Source organism: Panthera leo, chromosome B4 (genome assembly GCF_018350215.1).
Source record: "Panthera leo isolate Ple1 chromosome B4, P.leo_Ple1_pat1.1, whole genome shotgun sequence".
NCBI lineage: Eukaryota > Metazoa > Chordata > Mammalia > Carnivora > Felidae > Panthera > Panthera leo.
Genome location: NC_056685.1, coordinates 134,045,606 through 134,064,458, shown reverse-complemented (window position 1 = coordinate 134,064,458; position 18,853 = coordinate 134,045,606). Strand labels below are relative to the sequence as shown.

The 18,853-nt window shown below is 54.0% G+C and overlaps 1 protein-coding gene across 1 annotated transcript in view; it reads right to left on the bottom strand.

Moving 5' to 3' along the window:
* The window catches only part of ACO2 (aconitase 2), a 55,764-nt gene that overhangs the window by 3,537 nt on the left and 33,374 nt on the right, over positions 1–18,853 (bottom strand). Inside the window, exons 3-13 of the mRNA XM_042947947.1 lie at positions 14,664–14,922; positions 11,325–11,417; positions 7,686–7,844; positions 7,312–7,462; positions 5,975–6,079; positions 4,898–4,989; positions 3,779–3,884; positions 2,187–2,344; positions 1,889–1,962; positions 1,310–1,421; positions 126–248 (exon numbers count right to left, since the gene is read on the bottom strand). Of these exons, the coding sequence (XP_042803881.1) occupies positions 126–248; positions 1,310–1,421; positions 1,889–1,962; positions 2,187–2,344; positions 3,779–3,884; positions 4,898–4,989; positions 5,975–6,079; positions 7,312–7,462; positions 7,686–7,844; positions 11,325–11,417; positions 14,664–14,922 (1,432 nt within the window). The remainder of the gene's footprint in view (positions 1–125; positions 249–1,309; positions 1,422–1,888; positions 1,963–2,186; positions 2,345–3,778; positions 3,885–4,897; positions 4,990–5,974; positions 6,080–7,311; positions 7,463–7,685; positions 7,845–11,324; positions 11,418–14,663; positions 14,923–18,853) is intronic.

Genomic DNA, 18,853 nt, shown 5'->3' with positions numbered 1-18,853 from the left:
TGTGCCATCCTGCCTGCCCAGGATGCTGGCATGCTGGGAAGGAGTGTCTTGGCCACAGAGCAACCGGCAGGGGCCCGAGGCAGGCCTACGGCGGCTAACAGCACCAGGTGGCAGTGCCTGCTCACCGCTTGGGGAAGCTCGTCTGCATCTGGGGCCTCCAGCTTGAATTTCTTGCCATCCTTGCCTGTCAGGAAGTCGGTCTCTGGGTTGAACTTGAGGGTGCCCGCAATGGCCAGGGCTGTGACAATCTGTAATAGAGGTGGCCCACTGCTGCTTAGTACCAAACACCACTCCCATCCCCCACCCTAGCGGGAGCCCAGACATAAACTGAGAATGGAGCCCATGTATATCTAAGATCTCCACAGTCAAGTCCCCCCGACAGAGGCCAAAACTGCAACATCATCTCTGAGAATGTGGGCTACTGGGCCTGGACCTCAGCACCCTCCTCAGGGATAGTCTCTCCCCTCAGGGGCATGAGCCCTGGCACAGAAACGATGCTGTGACACAAATGTTCCTAAATGGGCAGCTGCAGGGGCACCTGGGTGGCTCAGTTAAGTGTCCGGTTTCAGCTCCGGTCATGATCTCACGGTTTGTGAGTTCGAGCCCCACGTCAGGTTCTGTGCTGACAGCTCAGAGCCTGGAGCCTGCTTCGGATTCTGTGTCTCCCTCTCTCTCTGCCTTTCCCCCTCTTACACTCGGTCTGTTTTTCTCAAAAATAATTTAACATTAAAAAAGGGGGGGGGGGGAAGCTGAAACAATGGAAGGCACCACCTTTGCACTCATTTTTAGCAAGCAAAAGTATTTCTGGAACACTCACTGGCTGTGCTCAGACAATGGCTGAGGCCGGGAGCACTCGGCTCAGTTGATGTTCGTCATAACAAGAGGCCACCTTCCCAGCTTGAAGACAGTGCAAGTGCTTTCTAGACTTGCTCATGGAATGGTGACAGGACCCCGGGGCACAGAGAAGGAAAGTGATTCGGACAAACCCATTTGGCCAGGAAGAGGCAGGGCAGGCGTTGGTCCTGGGCAGTCATTCCAGGCTCCTGCTTATGACCATAACTGGGCCAAGCAAGCACTTGGGGCTTCTGAGACCTGAGGGGGCCAGGCAGGGAGCACTGAGGGAGCAGGATGCTTGGGGCCTGTGGCTCTTGGTTTGCGCCCAGACAACCTCTTGCTCTGTGATACCAACCCTCCCTCATCAGCCCCACAGGGTCAGACGCCTTGTTGCAGGCTCCATTTTCCCCACTGACCAGCCAGGGGTAGGTCCCCAGAGGCAGTCCCAGGCTATGGCTGGGCTGCACAGTCTCACCTCTGGGGACGTGACGAAGGCATGGGTCTCAGGGTTTGCATCATTGCGGCCTGTGAAGTTCCTGTTGTAGGATGTGACGATTGTGTTCTTCTCCCCCTTCTTGATGTCCTTTCTGCCAGGTCAGAAGAGACAGGATTAAGCGTGTCTGCCTGCCTTATGACACAGGAGGGGAAATGAAAAGACCCTGGAATAGTCACCTTCTCCCTGGGACTCATGCATACAGAGCAGGAGGGAACCTGGGAGATCGTGGCGGTTTGCCTGAGACCACACCTAAGACAGGGAGAGCCCAGACCAAGGCCTGAGTTTCCTGACCTGGGGCCATTGCCTTTCAAATGCTTCCATCCGGGCTCCTGGCTGCATCTGGCTTCAGCCAGGTGGCCAGTCAGTCTCGTGGCAGGGCTCTTCCTCTTGCTTCCAGACCAGCCTTCTAGTCCTGCCTAGAAAAGTCTCCTAGTGTGCAATAGCCCCTGAAGCTAGAGGCCTGAGTCTCTTTTCTCCACCCAGTAATGTTTCCCTTCAGCATCTGGGACTCGGACCCCAGGACACAAGGGGTTGTCTTAACAAAGGTGCGCCTCTCACCTGTCCCACTGGCCAATGCAGGGGCCACAAGCATTGGCCAGGACGATGCCGCCTACTTCCCTTAGGATTTGTGCCTGCAGAGGAGAGAGCAGGACGGGGAACTGTCAGGGGCAGGCTAACGGCTGACGGGAAAGGCTGGCTGGGCAGCCTGAGTGCTGAAGAGCTGTATCCGAACCCCGGGGCAGCTGCGGGGCACCTGTACCCGCCCAGGCTAACAGGGCTGTGGCCTGTCCTGCCCGAAGCCACGCTGCTCAGCAGTGGGGAGGGGGACCCAGGGGCAGGGGGTACGGGCACTCACATAGCCATCCCGCTCAATGGTGGCACGGATCTGCTCAGAGCCCGGTGTGATGGTGAATTGGGACTTGCACTTAAGTCCATGGGCCAGTGCCTGCTTGGCCACGGCTGCCGAGCGCCCCATGTCCTCATAGCTGGAGTTGGTGCAGCTGCCGATCAGACCTGGTGCATTGTGGATAGTGAGGCCAGGGGTCAAGATCAGAGGTCTCCACCTGACCTCAAGTATCCAGACTTGGTCAAGAGTTCACCAACTGTGCTGGGCTGGGGCTATCCTAAACGGAGACAACCTGGAAGCAATCCAACTGTCTAATAATAAAGGACAGGCTGCGCTGTGGCCCAGCCACTCAAGGGAAGATGAGGTGCCAGTGAAGTGACATGAACACTGAGTCAGAGGGCTCACTCCAGAATATTAACAGTGACCACGGCTGGATGAGGGCTTACAAGAGATGCTAATTTTCTTCTACTTTCAAGTATTCTCTGTTTTTTAAATGCTTTATAATCAGGAAGAAAAAGAATTATTTTTTAAAAGTCTATGATGGTTATTCAAAAAGTCAGTAAAGACTGGATGACATCACATATTGATTACAGATATCAAAACAATCTCTCTTACCAGTTCAGCAATTTATTTCCAATTAAATCACCAAAGTTTTAAAAAATGTACTTAAGGGGCGCCTGGGTGGCGCAGTCGGTTAAGCGTCCGACTTCAGCCAGGTCACGATCTCACGGTCTGTGAGTTCGAGCCCCGCGTCAGGCTCTGGGCTGATGGCTCGGAGCCTGGAGCCTGTTTCCGATTCTGTGTCTCCCTCTCTCTCTGTCCCTCCCCCGTTCATGCTCTGTCTCTCTCTGTCCCAAAAATAAACATTGAAAAAAAAATTTAAAAAAAAAAAAAATAAAAAAAAAAATAAATAAATAAAAAATGTACTTAATCTGCTAAGGGCGAACAAATTACACGGCACTTGTTCTGTGCCAGACACCGAAGAAAGTTCTTTGCACACATTAACTCCTCACCTCTCTCAACAACATTAACGGGGAAATAACGGTATCACCCTAATTTTCCAGACAAGGGACCAAGGCACAGGTAGGTCAAGAAACTTGCTCAGAGTCACCCAACGATGTAGCACCGGAAGCTCATTCAAAGCAAGGCCACCTGGCTTCGGGGTCCATGCTCCGGTCACACTGTACTGTGACAAGAGCAGGTGCCCGTCATCCCAACATGCTAGTGTATCTTCCATGTAAAGCACGTAAAGTGAAATCAGGCAACAAGGTTGGGATGATGAAATGTTTGCAAAGCAAAAACAGACACACGTCAGTATGTACACACACATGCAAACGGTATACCTCAAGGAGCTTCTGAGCTGGTTTCTGGTTGGGGGTTAAGACTAGGAGTCTTTAAAATTCGTTTTGTCTGTCAATATGCTCTACAATGAGCATGTGTTTCTTTTATACCAAGAAAAGGTAATTTTTTTTAAAACCCATAAAGAAGAAACCAACTATTTCAAAAAGTGCCTGGTACCTTTAGGAAGCGCTCTGTGGTAAGCACAATGGTAACCCACCGGCCCAGAGGCCTGTTAAACCCACAGGATGGAAGGGACTCACCCACTCGGATGTCCAGAGGCCATCCTTCCTTCTCTGCCACAGTGCCGACCTCTGCCACAGGGTGAGCCAGGTCGGGGGTGAAGGGCCCATTGATATGCGGCTTCAGCTGAAGAAACAGAGAAAGGGGAGAGAACAAATCTTGCAGTGTGGGCAGCCTCTGTTCTTCAGAGGCTGCCTGACTCCCACTCAACCAAGTCGAGGACCCGGAAGGCCGACTTACGGCTCAAAAACTCAACCCAGGAAACACCCGAGCAGCGAGCTCTATACATGCACCAGCTCCAGGATCCCTCCAACCCCGTGAAGCTGGTATTATCTCCATTCTGCCAATGAAGGCGATGGCATGCCTTGCTCAAGGTCACAGAGCTAGGAGATGGCAAAGGCATGGAATAAATCAAGGAGGTCAACTTCGTAAGTCCATTATCCCCTACAGTGTGATGCTTGTGTAACCTTATGACAAAAATAGACTTCAAGCCAGGTGCTTTGTGATAATACTTACCAAAAAATGCAAACGTTTAGCAAAGTGCCTGGCACACACAGCTCTCAATAAACGTTCCCAATTAGGACTATGTGAATTGGCGCATTCAATTCCATGGCCACCTGAGATTTTACACATGATAAAAGTAGGGCCCACAGAGGTTGAGTAACTTGTTCAGGGTCACAGGATTAGGTGGCAGAGTCAGGAATTAGGACTTAAATTCATGGAGACGGGCTTCAGGGCTAAACCCTCAACCACTCTACTTGGCTGCTTCCGTTCCTCCAGTCTGCCTTTCCCCTGGCCTTCCAGATGCTCACTCTGGCCTGCAGGTCTCAGGGTGCCAAACCCTGCACAAGCCTGGGAATCTCGGGCCTTGACCTCTAGCACTCTGACAAAACTCCAGGGCAAAATCATGGCTTCAGCTAATGGTGAGGTGGAGGCAAACTGAGCCAGTTTCTGAATCACCAGCCACAGCCACATCTCCTGCCAACCACAGCCTGATTTGGGCAGCAGTGTGCAGGGGCACTGGGGAACCAAAGGCCCCCACACCCTCCTGGGTGTGCAGACAGGGCCCACTAGGGGTCCCAGATGAGGCTTGAACACCCCAGCCTCAGAAATTCCTTGGTCTCCCCTCCCTTCCTCACCTCATTGAGGTTAATTTCAATTAGTTGGTCATAATGGCAGCCAGGGTCAGGTACCAAGTGATCCTTATATTCATCAGCTAGTTTGGCAATGTCTGAAATCAATAAGGGAAGAAGATTAAACCATGTGGAACAGGAAATGGTCATGAGACAGACCAACTGACTGACTACCCACCCACCCACCCACCCATCCATCCAAGCCAGTTACTTGGCACCTGTTAAACTGGGCCCTGGACACTGACTAAGCAAACAAAGGAACAATGAAAACAGCACAGGACACACAGTCCCTGCTCTCAAGGAGCATGCAATCTAATGAAGGAGCTATCAATGAACTGGTATGATATGATACAACAGAGACACATAGGGACACAGAAGCACCAACCAAGGTTCAAAGTCAAGGAAGGCTTCCTAGAGATGAGAAGTGTTGAGTTTTGAAGAAGTTACTTGATAATGAAAGAGAGGGACAGGACTTCCAGGTAGGACTTCATGTGCTCAGCACTTGGACACAATTGGACAAGCTCTCCCCATGACCCCTGCCTGGCCTCTGCTTCCACCAATCACCCTTGCTCATCTCCCTTCAGAGGCTCCAACAATCCCTCCCACAGGCTCTATTTCTTCCTCTGAGCTTCAAAGAAGTCAAGCTAGAACCTCAGGCAAATTGGGGGGGGGGGGGGGGGGAGGCTGGGAATGGTTCTGGTTCCAGATGTTTTTTTCCTTCTCCCAGAAAGGAATCATGAACAGATCCCTGTCATTTCTGGAGCTTCCTGTAGGGGGCACCAGGGACCAGACCAAAAGACCCCAGACCTGGCCCTCCTTTCAGGTGAAACTAAACTCCAATCTCAAGGCAGGGGGATCTCAAACTTAGATGCCAGGCCCTTTGACAAGCTGTTGGAGTTGCAGACACGCTACTCAGAAACAATAACACATATAACTTCATACCCCTCTGGGGGCTTCTCAGGGCCTCTAAAGCCAATCTAGAAACATGAGATTAAAGACCCCTGCCCTAAAGGGAAAGGTGTAGCTCAAGGGTCTCCATGCAATACGACTGCTCTGCAGACCGCCCTGCCCCTGCCAGCTCACCCTCCCGGCCTGTCTTGCTCAGGTACTTCTTCATCCTGTGGTTGTAAGGGAACACTGACGTGGTGGCCCCGATCTCTGCGCCCATGTTGCAGATTGTCGCCATGCCTGAAGAGAAACAGAGCTGGTGAAGCTGGCCGAGCAGCTGGACACGGGCCCCATACACCTATCGGGTGTGCACACACATCTTCACGCCAGGGAGCTGGGGTCACTTCTTCCCTCGCTCACGCAGCCATCTAGTGGCAGCAGGCAGACTCGTTCCCCATGACCCACAGTTAAAACCAGGGCCAAAGAAAACACAAAAATTCAGCCCCTGCCAGCTGAGTTCTAGTTCTGGGCCTGGCTATCCTGGCCAGACTACCTCGCCATTACTGTGCCCATCTTGCAGGTGAGGGAACTGGCTCAAAGAGGTCCAAAGTCATGCCATAAAGCAAATGCAGGTGCTGGCATTCAGGTCTAGGCCCACCTGCCTAGCGCCCGGACCTGCTCTCTTTCAGTCACACCACGGTGCTGTGTGGAAGTGTTTCTGGGTCTCAGGTTTTCCAGCAATAAGACTGGAATGAAGTGCACTGTCCCGACCACAGAGCCTCACGCAGAACGGGTGAGACTTACAGATATCCTGTTTCATGGGGTTGCTGGGACATGGGACCAGGCTTGTTATCAACTTCGGAACTGAGCTGTCCAATGGTAATAAGCACTACCTGTAAGAGTGAGCCCTGGTCTCTGGAGGGGTGCAAGGGCAGCTGAACAGGAGCCCCGTGGGGCTGCTGTGGAGCTGAGGCAGGCACCGGGGGAAGTCTGGGCTGGACCATCCATAAGGCTTGTTCCAAGTCTCCCTGCGTTCCTGAGGGCCCAGGCATTGAGGCCAGGTCACCCGGAGTGATGAGTAGAAGGGGCCCGCTCCTACTTGGTCTTAGAGCCTCGTAGGTGATAAATCTAATCCAAGTAAAGTGAGTGAGGCTCCAAGGAAGATGTGGGGACGGGGCTGCTCTGTGAATGAAGCCCTGGCTCTGGCTCCCCATTCCACCACCACCTCCATTCTCTCTGGGATTCCCTTTCTGGATCACCCAAGGCAGCGCAGTGCCAGGGCAGGCGGGGTTGGCTTGGTCCCTAACTCTGCGTGGCCACAGGGAGGTACCCGCCCACCCCCCCGGAAGAGGCCACCATCTCTTAGACTAGAGGAACCTAGGCTAATCCCCCCCCCACCTCTAGGTGTCCATCACGTCCCCAAACTGGATGGATACTCAGGGGAAGGCCATTCACTGCTTCCACGGATCAACTACTGGCCCCATCAGGCCCAACACAGGCCGCGGGGCGCATCACATGGCCGCCCTCCTCACCGGTGCAGGAGATGGAGTCCACGCCGGGCCCGTGGTACTCCACGATGGCACCCGTGCCACCTTTCACTGTGAGGATACCCGCCACCTTTAGGATCACGTCTTTGGGGGAGGTCCAGCCAGAGAGGGAGCCCGTCAGCTTCACACCAATCACCTGAACAGGAGGGGCGAGACAGCAATTACAGGCGCCGTGTACCATGCTCCAACCAGGAAGCCAAAGCATCTGCCTGCTGGGATTCCCATTTCTGCTTATTTACCCCTGGCTCTCCCCCAAAGAGACTGGAGTCTGAACTATACCCTCATCCCTTTTGGGTTTCACAGGCTCCCATTCGTCCCCACCAAAAACACCCCTGAAAGAGCGTTTCCCCACTCCTCACCTTGGGGCACTTCAGCTCCCAGGGGATCCCAGCCATGACATCCACTGCATCAGCACCCCCGACTCCGATGCAGATGCCCCCCAGGCCACCGCCATTGGGGGTGTGGGAATCAGTGCCAATCAGGAGAACCCCAGGATATGCGTAGTTTTCCAGAATGATCTGAAAAAGAACCCAAGATCTTCAGCTTACCAGCCCTCATCAGAGAATGGAGGTGGGGACCAAGAGGGGTCTGCAAAACTGGCCCCCTGGGCCATTTCTAGGCACCCCTCCAGGAGAGGGCCTCTCAGGTGTGGCTGGAAGTTGCCAGAGGCTCGGGAGACAGGTGGCTTGGTCTCCCTAACAGCTCCGACAGTCCTGGACTGACTTGGGCTCGCGAGTGCCTTCTTGCACCTCAGCGTCCGTGTTTGCGGCACGGTAACAAGAACACGTGCACCACACTGAGCCTAGAACCGTGGTGGGAAGCAGATGAACTGGGATACGGGAACGTGTCCTGGGACAAGTGTGACTGCCTACTGGGCTTCATAGGGTGGACAATTCCTTCAGGACCCGGCTCCAGTCTCCGCAAGGAAGCACTGGGAAGCCAGCAGGAGCACAGGCCACGAGCTCTTCTGCTGCTGACCTGAAAGGAAGTACAGATGATGCCTCCCCAACCCAGAGGCCTGGAGGGGCTTAGAGAACTGAAGTGACTCGCACGTGAAGAGGGCACCCCGCCTCCTCACCTTTCCTGTTTTACTGTGGCTCCTTCATCGAGGGACTCCTAGCCAGGAAGGCACCGACCATGAGCATTTCTCCAAAACATTTGATTGCAGAGGCATGGCTATCGTAGCGCGGACCCTATCCAGGCACCCGAGGCTGCAGCACCCCACGGGAAAGCCCTGGCCAAGGGGCCCCGGTCTGAGCTCCGGCCCCACTGCCTACGAGTAGTTGTGGGACGTCGGGCAAGTTGCTTCACCTCCCAGGCCTGTTTCCTCGTGGGTAAAAGTAGCCAGTTCTGCTCACCTCATCGAATCACAGTGATAACGCCATGAGAACATGTATATTAAGCTATAAGAGTACCTGGGAGAGGCCTTCTTTTTACTTATTCTGTAGCACACACTGGGATGTTAGGAAGGGCAAAGGAGGTCAGAGACAAGAAAGGCTCCATGAACGGTCAGGCCTGACTAAATGGTGAGCAGGCTCCGTGCACTATTATGGAAACCCCATGGCCCCTGCCCTGGGACAGGGCACACTCCCAGCACACTCAGCAAGGTGTGAGTGATCTTGCCTGTCGGAATGCAGTTAGAAGACCTGGTCTCTTCCCAGGAGGGTGGCAGCTGGCTGGGAGAAAAGGCCAACACAGAGGAAATCCTGAACAAACAACTGTTGGACCGGACACTCGCTGCTCAACTGTTTAATTTTTCTGGCCTCCTTGCCCCAGCCACAAAGATTTAAAACTAGTTAATCTCGAGGCGCCTGGGTGTCTCAGTCGGTTGGGCATCCGACTTTGGCTCAGGTCATGACCTCATGGTTTGTGGGTTTGAGCCCCACATGGGGCTCTGTGCTAACAGCTCAGAGCCTGCAGCCTGCTTCAGATTCTGTGTCTCTCTATCTGCCCCCCCCCCCCCCCCCCCGCTCACACTCTGTCTCTGTCTCTCTCTTCTCAAAAAAATAAATAAACGTTTAAAAATAACAAAATAAAATAAAATAAAACTAGTTAATCTCTAAGGCTCTTCAAGGTTCTAAAAGTTTGATCCATGAAGACCGGACACAGAATTCAGTGTGGTCTACACAGTATAGACCACGAATATGGCCCATGTTCAAAAGGGAGAGGGACCTTGGGTCTGAACTAAGGAAAGAGTCACAGTGAAGCTGGCTGTACAGGGACCTCCGCGGTCAGCTGGATATGGCTGTGTGGATGGGGGTGAGGGTGGGGCATCAGTGTACTTTAGTCTGGACTAACACCTAGAACATAAATCTGGAAATTCAGCCACCCCCAGGGTGCTCCTTGCTGGCTCAGTCGGTACAGCATGCGACTCTCGATCTCAGGGTTGTTAAGTTTGAGCCCCATGTTGGGTGCAGAGACTACTTAAAAGAATAAAATCTTACAGAAAAAAACAAATTCAGCCTCCATCTGCACAACACATGTACACCGAGGCCTCATTCTGCACCTACCTGGCCCCAGGCCCAGCGCCAGAGAGGAATAAAGAAGCCACAGTCTCTGTCCCCAGGGCGTGTGGTGCGGTGGGGGAAGCACCTGGCACATCCTGGGGTCATTACGTGAAGGGTCCCACAGAGGATCACACAAGGGGGCTCCAATGCCCAGCACCAGGGAGGACTGGGGGCGGGGGCTTCACAGAGGTGACCAAAAGGCAGAGATGTGGAGGAGGAAGGATGTGCCGGGCCTGGGCACAGGACGTTCAGGGCGGAGGGAAAGGGGTTAGGTTTGGTTTGGTAGATTAAAGCTGCCGATGGCCTGACATCAAGGGGGAGAGAAAAGCAAAGCTGTACAGAGATCACAGGCTTCCTGGGAATTTTCTTTTTAAAGGAACAAATCTACCAGGCTATACGCTTAGCTGGTGGCCAGAGGCAGGTGAGAGCTGCCATCACTCATAGCCCTGAACTTTGGCCATGAGCCGCCAAAAACGCCCGGGGGGTTGGAATGAGGTGGAAAGGGAGACACTTGGGACTGGGGAGCCGTTCTTGACGAAAGTCCAAAGCTGGATCTACCCGACTCCCTAGTCCTGCTGTGGGGAGAAGCTTCCTAGCCCCTGCAGACTGACGTGACCTGCCATTTACAGGCAGTCCCTTCTTGGCAAGGGCAGTATTTTTAAAGGGCAGAGCAGTGACCCATGGGCTCTGGTTTCAGAGTGGGGCAGTGCCGGGAGCCCAACGCAGGGTCGGATTACAGCCTGACTCAGCTCACCCTGAAGGAGGGCTGGGATGGAGATGGGGAGAAGGGTCACCTTGGGAAGGTGCGAAGAGGCACATACAGGATGGATGGCAAATAGCCAGTACAAACTAGCGCTCCCCACAAACCAGTCACCCTGGATGAAAGCTGAGCACCTATCTCCCAGAAACACGCGTGCACACAAAATCGCCCATCAAAAGAAAATCCATCCTTCGGGAGACCCCAGAAGAACTGGCTGACACCGCCACGTGACCTATGGTACCTCCATCCCACACAATACCACGAAGGGGCCAAGAAGACCCCAAGGAGCGCTATGTGCGCCGAGGAGGGGAGAAGCCTTGGTGTGACGGGAGGCACACCAGCAGCACGCGGGGCGGATCACTGGCTGTGGGGCCAGACTCTTGGATCAGCCAGCTGTCCCTGGGCAAGTGGATTAACTCCTCTGCGCCTCAGTTACTTCACCTACACAGCGTAGATCATGAAACCACCTACCTCACAGAGTTGCGGTGAACAATGAGTAAGTTAGTATCTGTCGAGTGCGAAGTCTAGTGCCTGGCACACAGAATGTGCCCATCAAATGTTAGGTATCCACACAAAAAGGAATAACGTTTGTGGAAAAAAGCAAGAGAAAAAAATAATACAACACCCCTCTGCCCTCCCGAGCCTCTGGCCTTCTGTCCCGCAGGCCAGGAGATGCTCTCTGGTTCCCTAAGGTCCCCTCCCCCAGAAAGGCAGGCCAAGCCCTGCTTTACCTGGTGAATGATTCCAGAGCCAGGCCTCCAGAAGCCCACGCCATACTTGGCACCTGCAGTTGCCAGGAAATTATACACTTCCTGGTTTATGTCCTATTGAGACAAATCAATAACCAGAGCATGAGTAACACGGTTTGTGTCTGGGACGACTCCTGTTCACCTCCCCCCCACCCCCCCACGACTCTGAAATGCTGGCACTGTGAAGTCAGGCCCTCTCCTGGAGGTCTTCTACAAATAATTGCAAAAGGGCTTGGATGTTGGCCGGGTGTCAGCTGGCCAGTCTGGGGAGAAAAGCAAGGAAGCAGGGATGGAGCCTCAGTTCCGTGACACCTGGCCAGGGAGCGGTTCTGGAGCAAGTCCCTTCCCTACCCTGTTCTCAGTTTCCTTATTTGCAGAAGGAACTCAATTACATCATCTCCAAGGGTCCCTCTGGCACTCAGGTCTTCAGTCAAGGCCAGCAGTGGGGGGCACATCCAACAGGACCATCTAACTGGGATATGGTGTTGGGGGAACGGAGCCGTCAAAGGGAAACAGTGGCATCAAGTGGACATTCCAGTTCCAATGTAGCTCAGGCAAGGTGTTGTTAACCTCAGAGGCCTCATTTGAGGCAACGTCAGAATCCTAGCTGACATTTACTGAATGCCCACTGCACTGAACACCCTCACAATCCATCCCGAGAAACAGGGAAGGCACTGTCACCAAGGCCATTTTACAGATGCAAAAACCGAGGCGCAAAGGTGAATAACTTGCTGGAGATCCCTAAAGTAAATCCCAGGGTTTGAAATCAGGCCTGTGCAACCACATAGCCTGAGAGCGACATTCTAATATAAAATAAAGCTACCTCCCCTTATAGCAAAGAGGGCATCTCAGAACACCAGCGTCCGGCATGCTGTAGGCGTTCCATACTTGGTAGTTTGATGGGCCCCAAATGGAAGACTGTCAAATGGACCGTGTTCCGAAATGCAGATTTCAACAAAACAAGGCTGGGCCAGGCCCACTCTGCCTAGAATTTGAAGGTGACCTCCTCAGCGGGCATGGAAGGCTTCCCAGGACAGCTAATGTGAGGCCAGGGTTTATCAGGAAGACATGGCACGCTCCTGGGCAGGGGAGACTCAGTGACGGATGGGATGGGACCAGGCGGACCGCAAAGACTCCCCCCTGCAAGAAGGAACGAGGCAGTGAGATCTGCTGGCCTCGGCACAGGAGACTCATGCCCCAAGGCAGAGGGACTCACTGTCAGCTCCCTGGACCCTCAATAAAACACCCTCAAGCCCATGCAACCTCCTTCACCTAAACTCCAGACCAACCACACACACTCTTCTGAGGCCCATTCCGTACCCCCAGGCAAAAGAATAGCACACAAAAAACTTGGGCCCCCAGAGCCGTCTCTCTCTGGTTAATAATGAAACAAATATGCCAGCTTTTTCCTTCAAATCCGTCACTTATAACAAGGGTACCAAGGGCAGGAGGCAGTGGCTGTGTTCCGGGTACGTGTCCTCGTGTCTGTGTAAGTGGTGGTAAAAGGACAGGGGTGGCAGGGGACAGAGCTGGGCAGCAGAGTCTCAGCCTGAACTCAGCTGAGAGTCTTCTCTGGCTATGCGACCCTGGATAGGTCACTCAGCCTCTCCGGTCCCTGGCCAGAGGGACTCTTTATTTACAAATATACGTCAATCTGGTCACACCCCTCCTTGCTTAAGCCCTTCAGGGACCCCCTAGGATGGTGCCCATGGCCCTCAAGGCCCTTTCTGAGCCTGCCCCCACCCACTCATACCACCCTCTCTTCCACACACAGCTCCAGCCCCATGGCCCTCTTTCAACTCCACAAATGCATCCAGTTGCTTCCTGCCTTGGGGTCTTTATACACTGTTCTGTCTACAAAGTTCTTCCTCAAGTCAGTATCAGCTTATCTGCACAGGTTTCAGCTTACGTATCACGTCAAGAGGCTGTCCCTTTCCCCCAGAGTCTAAACTGAATGGCTTTCTTACACTCTCACAGTCCTATGTCTTCCCTTCATAACATATATACAAACTGGCAATTACCTATTTGTGTGATGGTTTAACGTGGGTCTCCCTCCTTATTCATGAAGGCAGGGCTCCTGTCTTGTTCACACAGAAACCCCAGCATCTAGCACAGTGCCTGGCATACAATTAGTGTTCAATAAACACTGGTCAAATAAATGAGTGAGCCCTGAAATCCTTGATTCTGTGAATCTCATCTCCAGAAGGTAGATTCTGAATCCATAAAGCAAAGCGAGGGCCAGACCCCAAAGGCGGTGGTGGCCCTGCTGTGGGCAGTCATCCCGGGGCGGTTCCCGGTCAAGCCCAGCTCCTGGCACCGCAGGAGCCCCTGTACCGCTGCCACCCCCACTGCTGCTAACATGGAAACCTCTGGCCAGCAGGCTGGGCTTTCAGCCCAGAAGAAAAACAACCACCGGCAACCAGGACAAAAACTGGCAGGGCAGGGTGGGAAGAAAAGGGCTCCAGTGGGAAAGCTGAGTGCTTCCCATGGGCCTGAGAGGCGCTCGAAGCTCCGCTGACCCTGAAGCTGGAGCACTTTCAGTGGCAGCCCTGCCAGCATTCAGCTCCTGCCAGAGGCCCCCCAGGAGGGCGCCCCTTCCACTGCGGGGGGCTGGGGGAGGGTGTGGAAAGGGTGGAGGGCCAGAGCTGGCAGAGGCACACGCAGAGGGGCCACAAGCAGAGCCTGGGGGGGAGGAGCAGGAACGGGATTTCATGAGGAAGGGTGCGAGGAATTCAAGGAAAAAACTGCTCATTGTGGCACACGGCCCCTGCTATGTCCTTAAGCAAACTCCCAGAAGAAAGCCCCCAAAGGAGGCCAGTCAGTAAGAGGGCGCTCGGGACACGGCACTGGTCCTAACCACGTGCCCACGCAGCCGAGGTACCTCACCGCACAGGGCCCTGGCCGCCTCGGATGGACAACGAGCAGCACCGCCTGCCCGCCTCCCTGGCGGGGTCCTCGGGGCTCGGCCGAGCGCCTGGGTGAGCGCACGTGTGACGCCGGCGGAGAGGAAGGAGCAAACTACCCTCTGCAGAGCGACCGGCGATCTGTGTCATAACCTGCTGTTTCTGATGTGACAGAACAGTGACCACACAAGAACAACGTGGTAGGATTAAGGATGATTGGGTTTTGTTTGTTTTTAGGCATTCTCTAACATCTTCACAATAAGCAAATGGTATCTTCAGAGTTAATAAAGAGCAAAGATGTTTTAAAAAAGACTGAACCAAAGAACCTGTTAGAATTGCAAAGCGATGCCTTAGCTCAAGGGCTTTGCCTCTCGTCCCATGTCACACCCACCGTCCCCCGATGCCACCTTCAGCTCACCTTGGCCCGACGCAGGTCTTTCTCACCCCCGAGCTGGGCCTCAATCAGGTGGTCGCAGTGGATGGTGGACGGCACAGCCACCTTGGGCAGCCCGCTGCTGATGAACTGCAACATGGCCATCTGGGCCGTGGCGTCCTGCATGGCCACACGGTCGGGCCGCAGCCGCAGGTACGTCTTGCCCCGCTCGACCTCCTGCTTGGCTGGGTCATCCAGGTGTCCATATACAATCTTCTCCGAGAGGGTCAGAGGCCGGTTCAATCTGCGGGGAGAGGGAGGGGTGCCGGCTGCACAATGCCCTGCCTGCCCACAGCCGTGGCAACCGTGAGGGGTGGGCACGAATCAGTCCCTCTCACACGCAGCACTCACTGGGTGCTCCAAAATTACTTGAGTAAGTGACTGACAGCATCATGAGAGGTGGGCAGGTTGCTTTTTCACAGAGGATATCTGCCCTTCCGGCATATTGATCACTATTATCTGATGAACCCCTATTACACGTGTGTCTCACTATTCACTCCTCATTGTATCCGTGTCATCTGATAAGACGGGCAAGAGGGAAGGGAGGCTCGGCAGAGTGGCGGTGATCGCTCCAGCTCAGTCAGGGTCTTGCTTGCGAGCCTCTAATTCTCTCTGTCCCCGGCCACTTCTCCTGTGCTCTCAGCCCCACTAACACACAGAGGATCCCACCAGCATCCCACACAACCCACAACCCCCTGCTGTTTACACCGCTGGGCTGAAGCCCTTCCCATTAGCCCCCCCTGCTCTCACCCCGTTCACCCAGCACGGCTATCAGCTCTCAACAACGCACACCCAGTCGCTGTCCCCAGCCCCTCACCAGACCCCCTTCCTAGAGCCCCTCTCCCTGGAGGTCCCACCCCTCCCTTCCCCGTTGGGGCCAAAGCGGCAGTCCGACCCTGGCTCCCGGGCGGCCCCTGCCAGGCCTCAGGCGGCCTCCTCCTCACCAGCCTCCCCCCAGGCCGACTGGGCTCGGTGCAGGTCAGCCCCCAACCGCCCACCCTGAGGCTCCCTGCCGGCACCCACACAACCTGGCTGCCCCGTGCCGCAGGGCAGCCTCCCCTCTGCCCGCCACAGCTGCCCTGGCTGGACCTCACACTCTGCCTCCCAGACCAGAGGCCTCCAGGGAAGGCGGTTAGCGTTCCCTTTCAGGGAAGGGGTGCAGTTCCACTCACACGCCACGAGCCAGGAAAGAAAAGAAGTATCAGACTAAGGAGTCGGAGGCCCTGGGTTTAGTCCTGACCCGGGTACTAAACCCACTGTGTAACCAGAAAAGCCACCGCTCTTCTCAAAGGGCTCGCCACCCCACCTCCGAAGTCCAGGGCCCGGCCTGGACCGAGGTAACAGCGCTCATTCGGCGCTTTTTAAACAGCCTCACTGAGGCGTAACCGGCCTGTCATAAGCCGCGCACATTTAAAGGACACAATTTGGTAAGTCTTGACACACCTGTGAAACTGTCACCACAGTCAAGATAATGAACACGTCTCCCAAGCAGCCAGTGACCTGCTTTCTGTCACCACAGACTCATTTTCTCACAGGACTTCCTCCTCCCTCAGCTCGGCTCTAAGCACTTCAAGGGATGCAACACGTCGCAGCCTCGTAACATGGACGAGGGCACCGAAGCCCAGCGAGGTGAAGCAACCTGCCTCGGGTCGCGTGCTGGCAAGCAGCAGAGCCAGACCGCGAGGAGCCAAGCCGTGTGGCTCTGACGTCTGTGCTCTTTATTTACATAGATTTTTTTTTTTAACCTAATCTCACACCCAACATGGGGCTTGAACTCACAACCTCAGGTTCAAGGGTCACTCGCTCCACTGACTGAGCCAGCCAGGCGCCGCGTCCACACTCCTTACATTGCCCTATACTGTCCCTCTGTAACTAAGGCCCGGAAACTCAGAACAGGGCCCAGCCTACAAGAAGCGTTCGAGTTCTATCATTACTGCCACTAGGACTCTGCTGGGAAAGCAGAGCAACTTCCTTCCGAGGGCCTGGGTTCTAGCCCCCCATGTATCTAACCCTCAAGAGCAAGAGCTCCCTAAGGGGCTGGCTCTGCGGGCAACGGTAGAGCAAGTGGCAATTCTGAAAACCTCTACGGTTCTGCTGTCATGAGAACCTTGAATAAAAATAGCACTGGCCTGAGGTACAGCCTGCCCCGTTTTGTGGCAGCGTCTCCGAGGCTGGCGTACGGGCAGTGACTCGCTGCGCAGAGCACAGCCCCTCTTTCTGGGCCCCAGGGGAGATGAAAAATAGCACATGGGCTTTAAAACCAAAGACCTTGACAGCAAATGCCCAAAGTTGTACAAAAAAGCCTGACAGCGACAAAAGCCTAAGGACATGTTCCACACCACATTTCCTTAAGGATTAACTGAGGATGGCAAAGCGGGTCCTCTACGTCCATCTGTCCCTCTGCCATACTGGATGACAAAGACCTAGTTTCTCGAGAACAGAATTGAGCTCCTTCTGTCACGAACACAGGGTGGAGGGTGGAGAAAGAGTTCCTCTGCAAGCCCCCGGCCTTCTAAATTTTTTTTTATATGTTTACTTATTTTTGAGACATAGAGAGAGAGAGAGAGAGAGAGACAGAGACAGAGACAGACGGACAGACACAGAATCCGAAGCGGGCTCTAGGCTCCAAGCTGTCAGCACAGAGCCTGATGTGGGACTCGAACTCACGAACCCCAAGATCATGACCTGATCTGAAGTTGGAAGCTTAACCGACTGAGCCACCCAGGCGCCCCAAGTCCCCTGGCCTTCTAAAACATTCTTACATTTTCATCCACTGATCTCTGTTTTGAATAGCCTCATTTCTAATAAGCTCCCAGGTGATGCTGATGCTGCTGACTCACAGACTACATTTTGAGGAACAGGGCCCACACCATCGGAACGGGAATCAGGGCCCAGCTGTTGGTAGTTTTAAAAGCTTCCGAAGCGGGGAGCCCGGCTGGCTCAGTCGGTGGAGCGTGACTCTTGATCTCGGGATTGTGGGCTCAAGCCCCACGTTTGGTGTAGAGGTTACTTAAAAATAAAATCTTTAAAAAATAAACAAATAAAAGCTTCCAAGATGATTCTAATGCGCAGCCTAGACAAAACCCACAAGAATGCTAGAACAAACACTGGGAGGCAACAGAGCCAGACAGACCTGGCTTGAGTTTAGGTCCAACCACTCAACAGATGTATGACCTCAGACCGGGTATTTCCCTGACACTCGATTTCCTTATCTGCAAAATGGGGAGATGGATATAATAACAACCTGTAGGGGCTGTTGAGAAGAAAAGAAACGTATGTGAAGTGCCTAGAACAAACTGCACACTCAGGCAGCCACTATCATTATAGTCATTCTTGATGACCATTAATCAGTTCTTACTATAATTAGGTGATGCCGTGCGGGAGGCTGCTGGAGATAAAGACTACAACAGTCCCTACCCTTAAAACCAAAGTGAGGATACCAGTAAAGAGGAAGCAAAGTGGCAGCAGAGAGAGAGCGTGGGAGTACAGTTAGAGCATGGGCTGAGGGCAGGGAGACTCACTGTGTGACCTTGGGCAAGCTGCTTCTCCACCTGAGCCTGTTCCTCAGCTATAAACGGGTATATTCATATCTGTTCTCTCTTACTCCCAGGGTCACGGTCACCAGGTGGGCGAGCACCCAGCCCTATCTACTGTCGTTCAAGCTCCAGGGGCAGTGCTGGTTGCTATGTACTACCAGCCCCACTCCCCCATCCTCTCGTGGCATCATCCTTCCAGCACCAGCATCTGGCCCAGGACCTGGCACACAGGACAGCAGTGCGAAAATGGCTGCCATTTTACCAAACAAGGAAAGAGAGGCCCAGAAAAAAAGATATGCTCAAGACCCTCCCCCCTGAGCTTTCTTCTGGGTCTCAAGCCTGAGCTCTCCTCTAGGACTACACACTGAAGAGGAAATACAGATATTTATCCAGCCTCTGGGCCTGGTGGATTCCAGAGGGCCAGCTCAGGGTCAGCAGTCCATCTTGGAAAAGGTGGCTGGGAGGTTCAGGCCACAATACCACAGAGTGTCCGAGAACTTCCCTGTGGCCCAAATCACCAGGCTTCTGGTAAGAGATCTCTCCTTGGCAGAGAAGGCCAAGGCCCACCACCAATCTGCAATGCCTTTCCCCAGCAGGGAACTTCGTACCCTAAAGGCCTTGATCCTACCACCATCACCG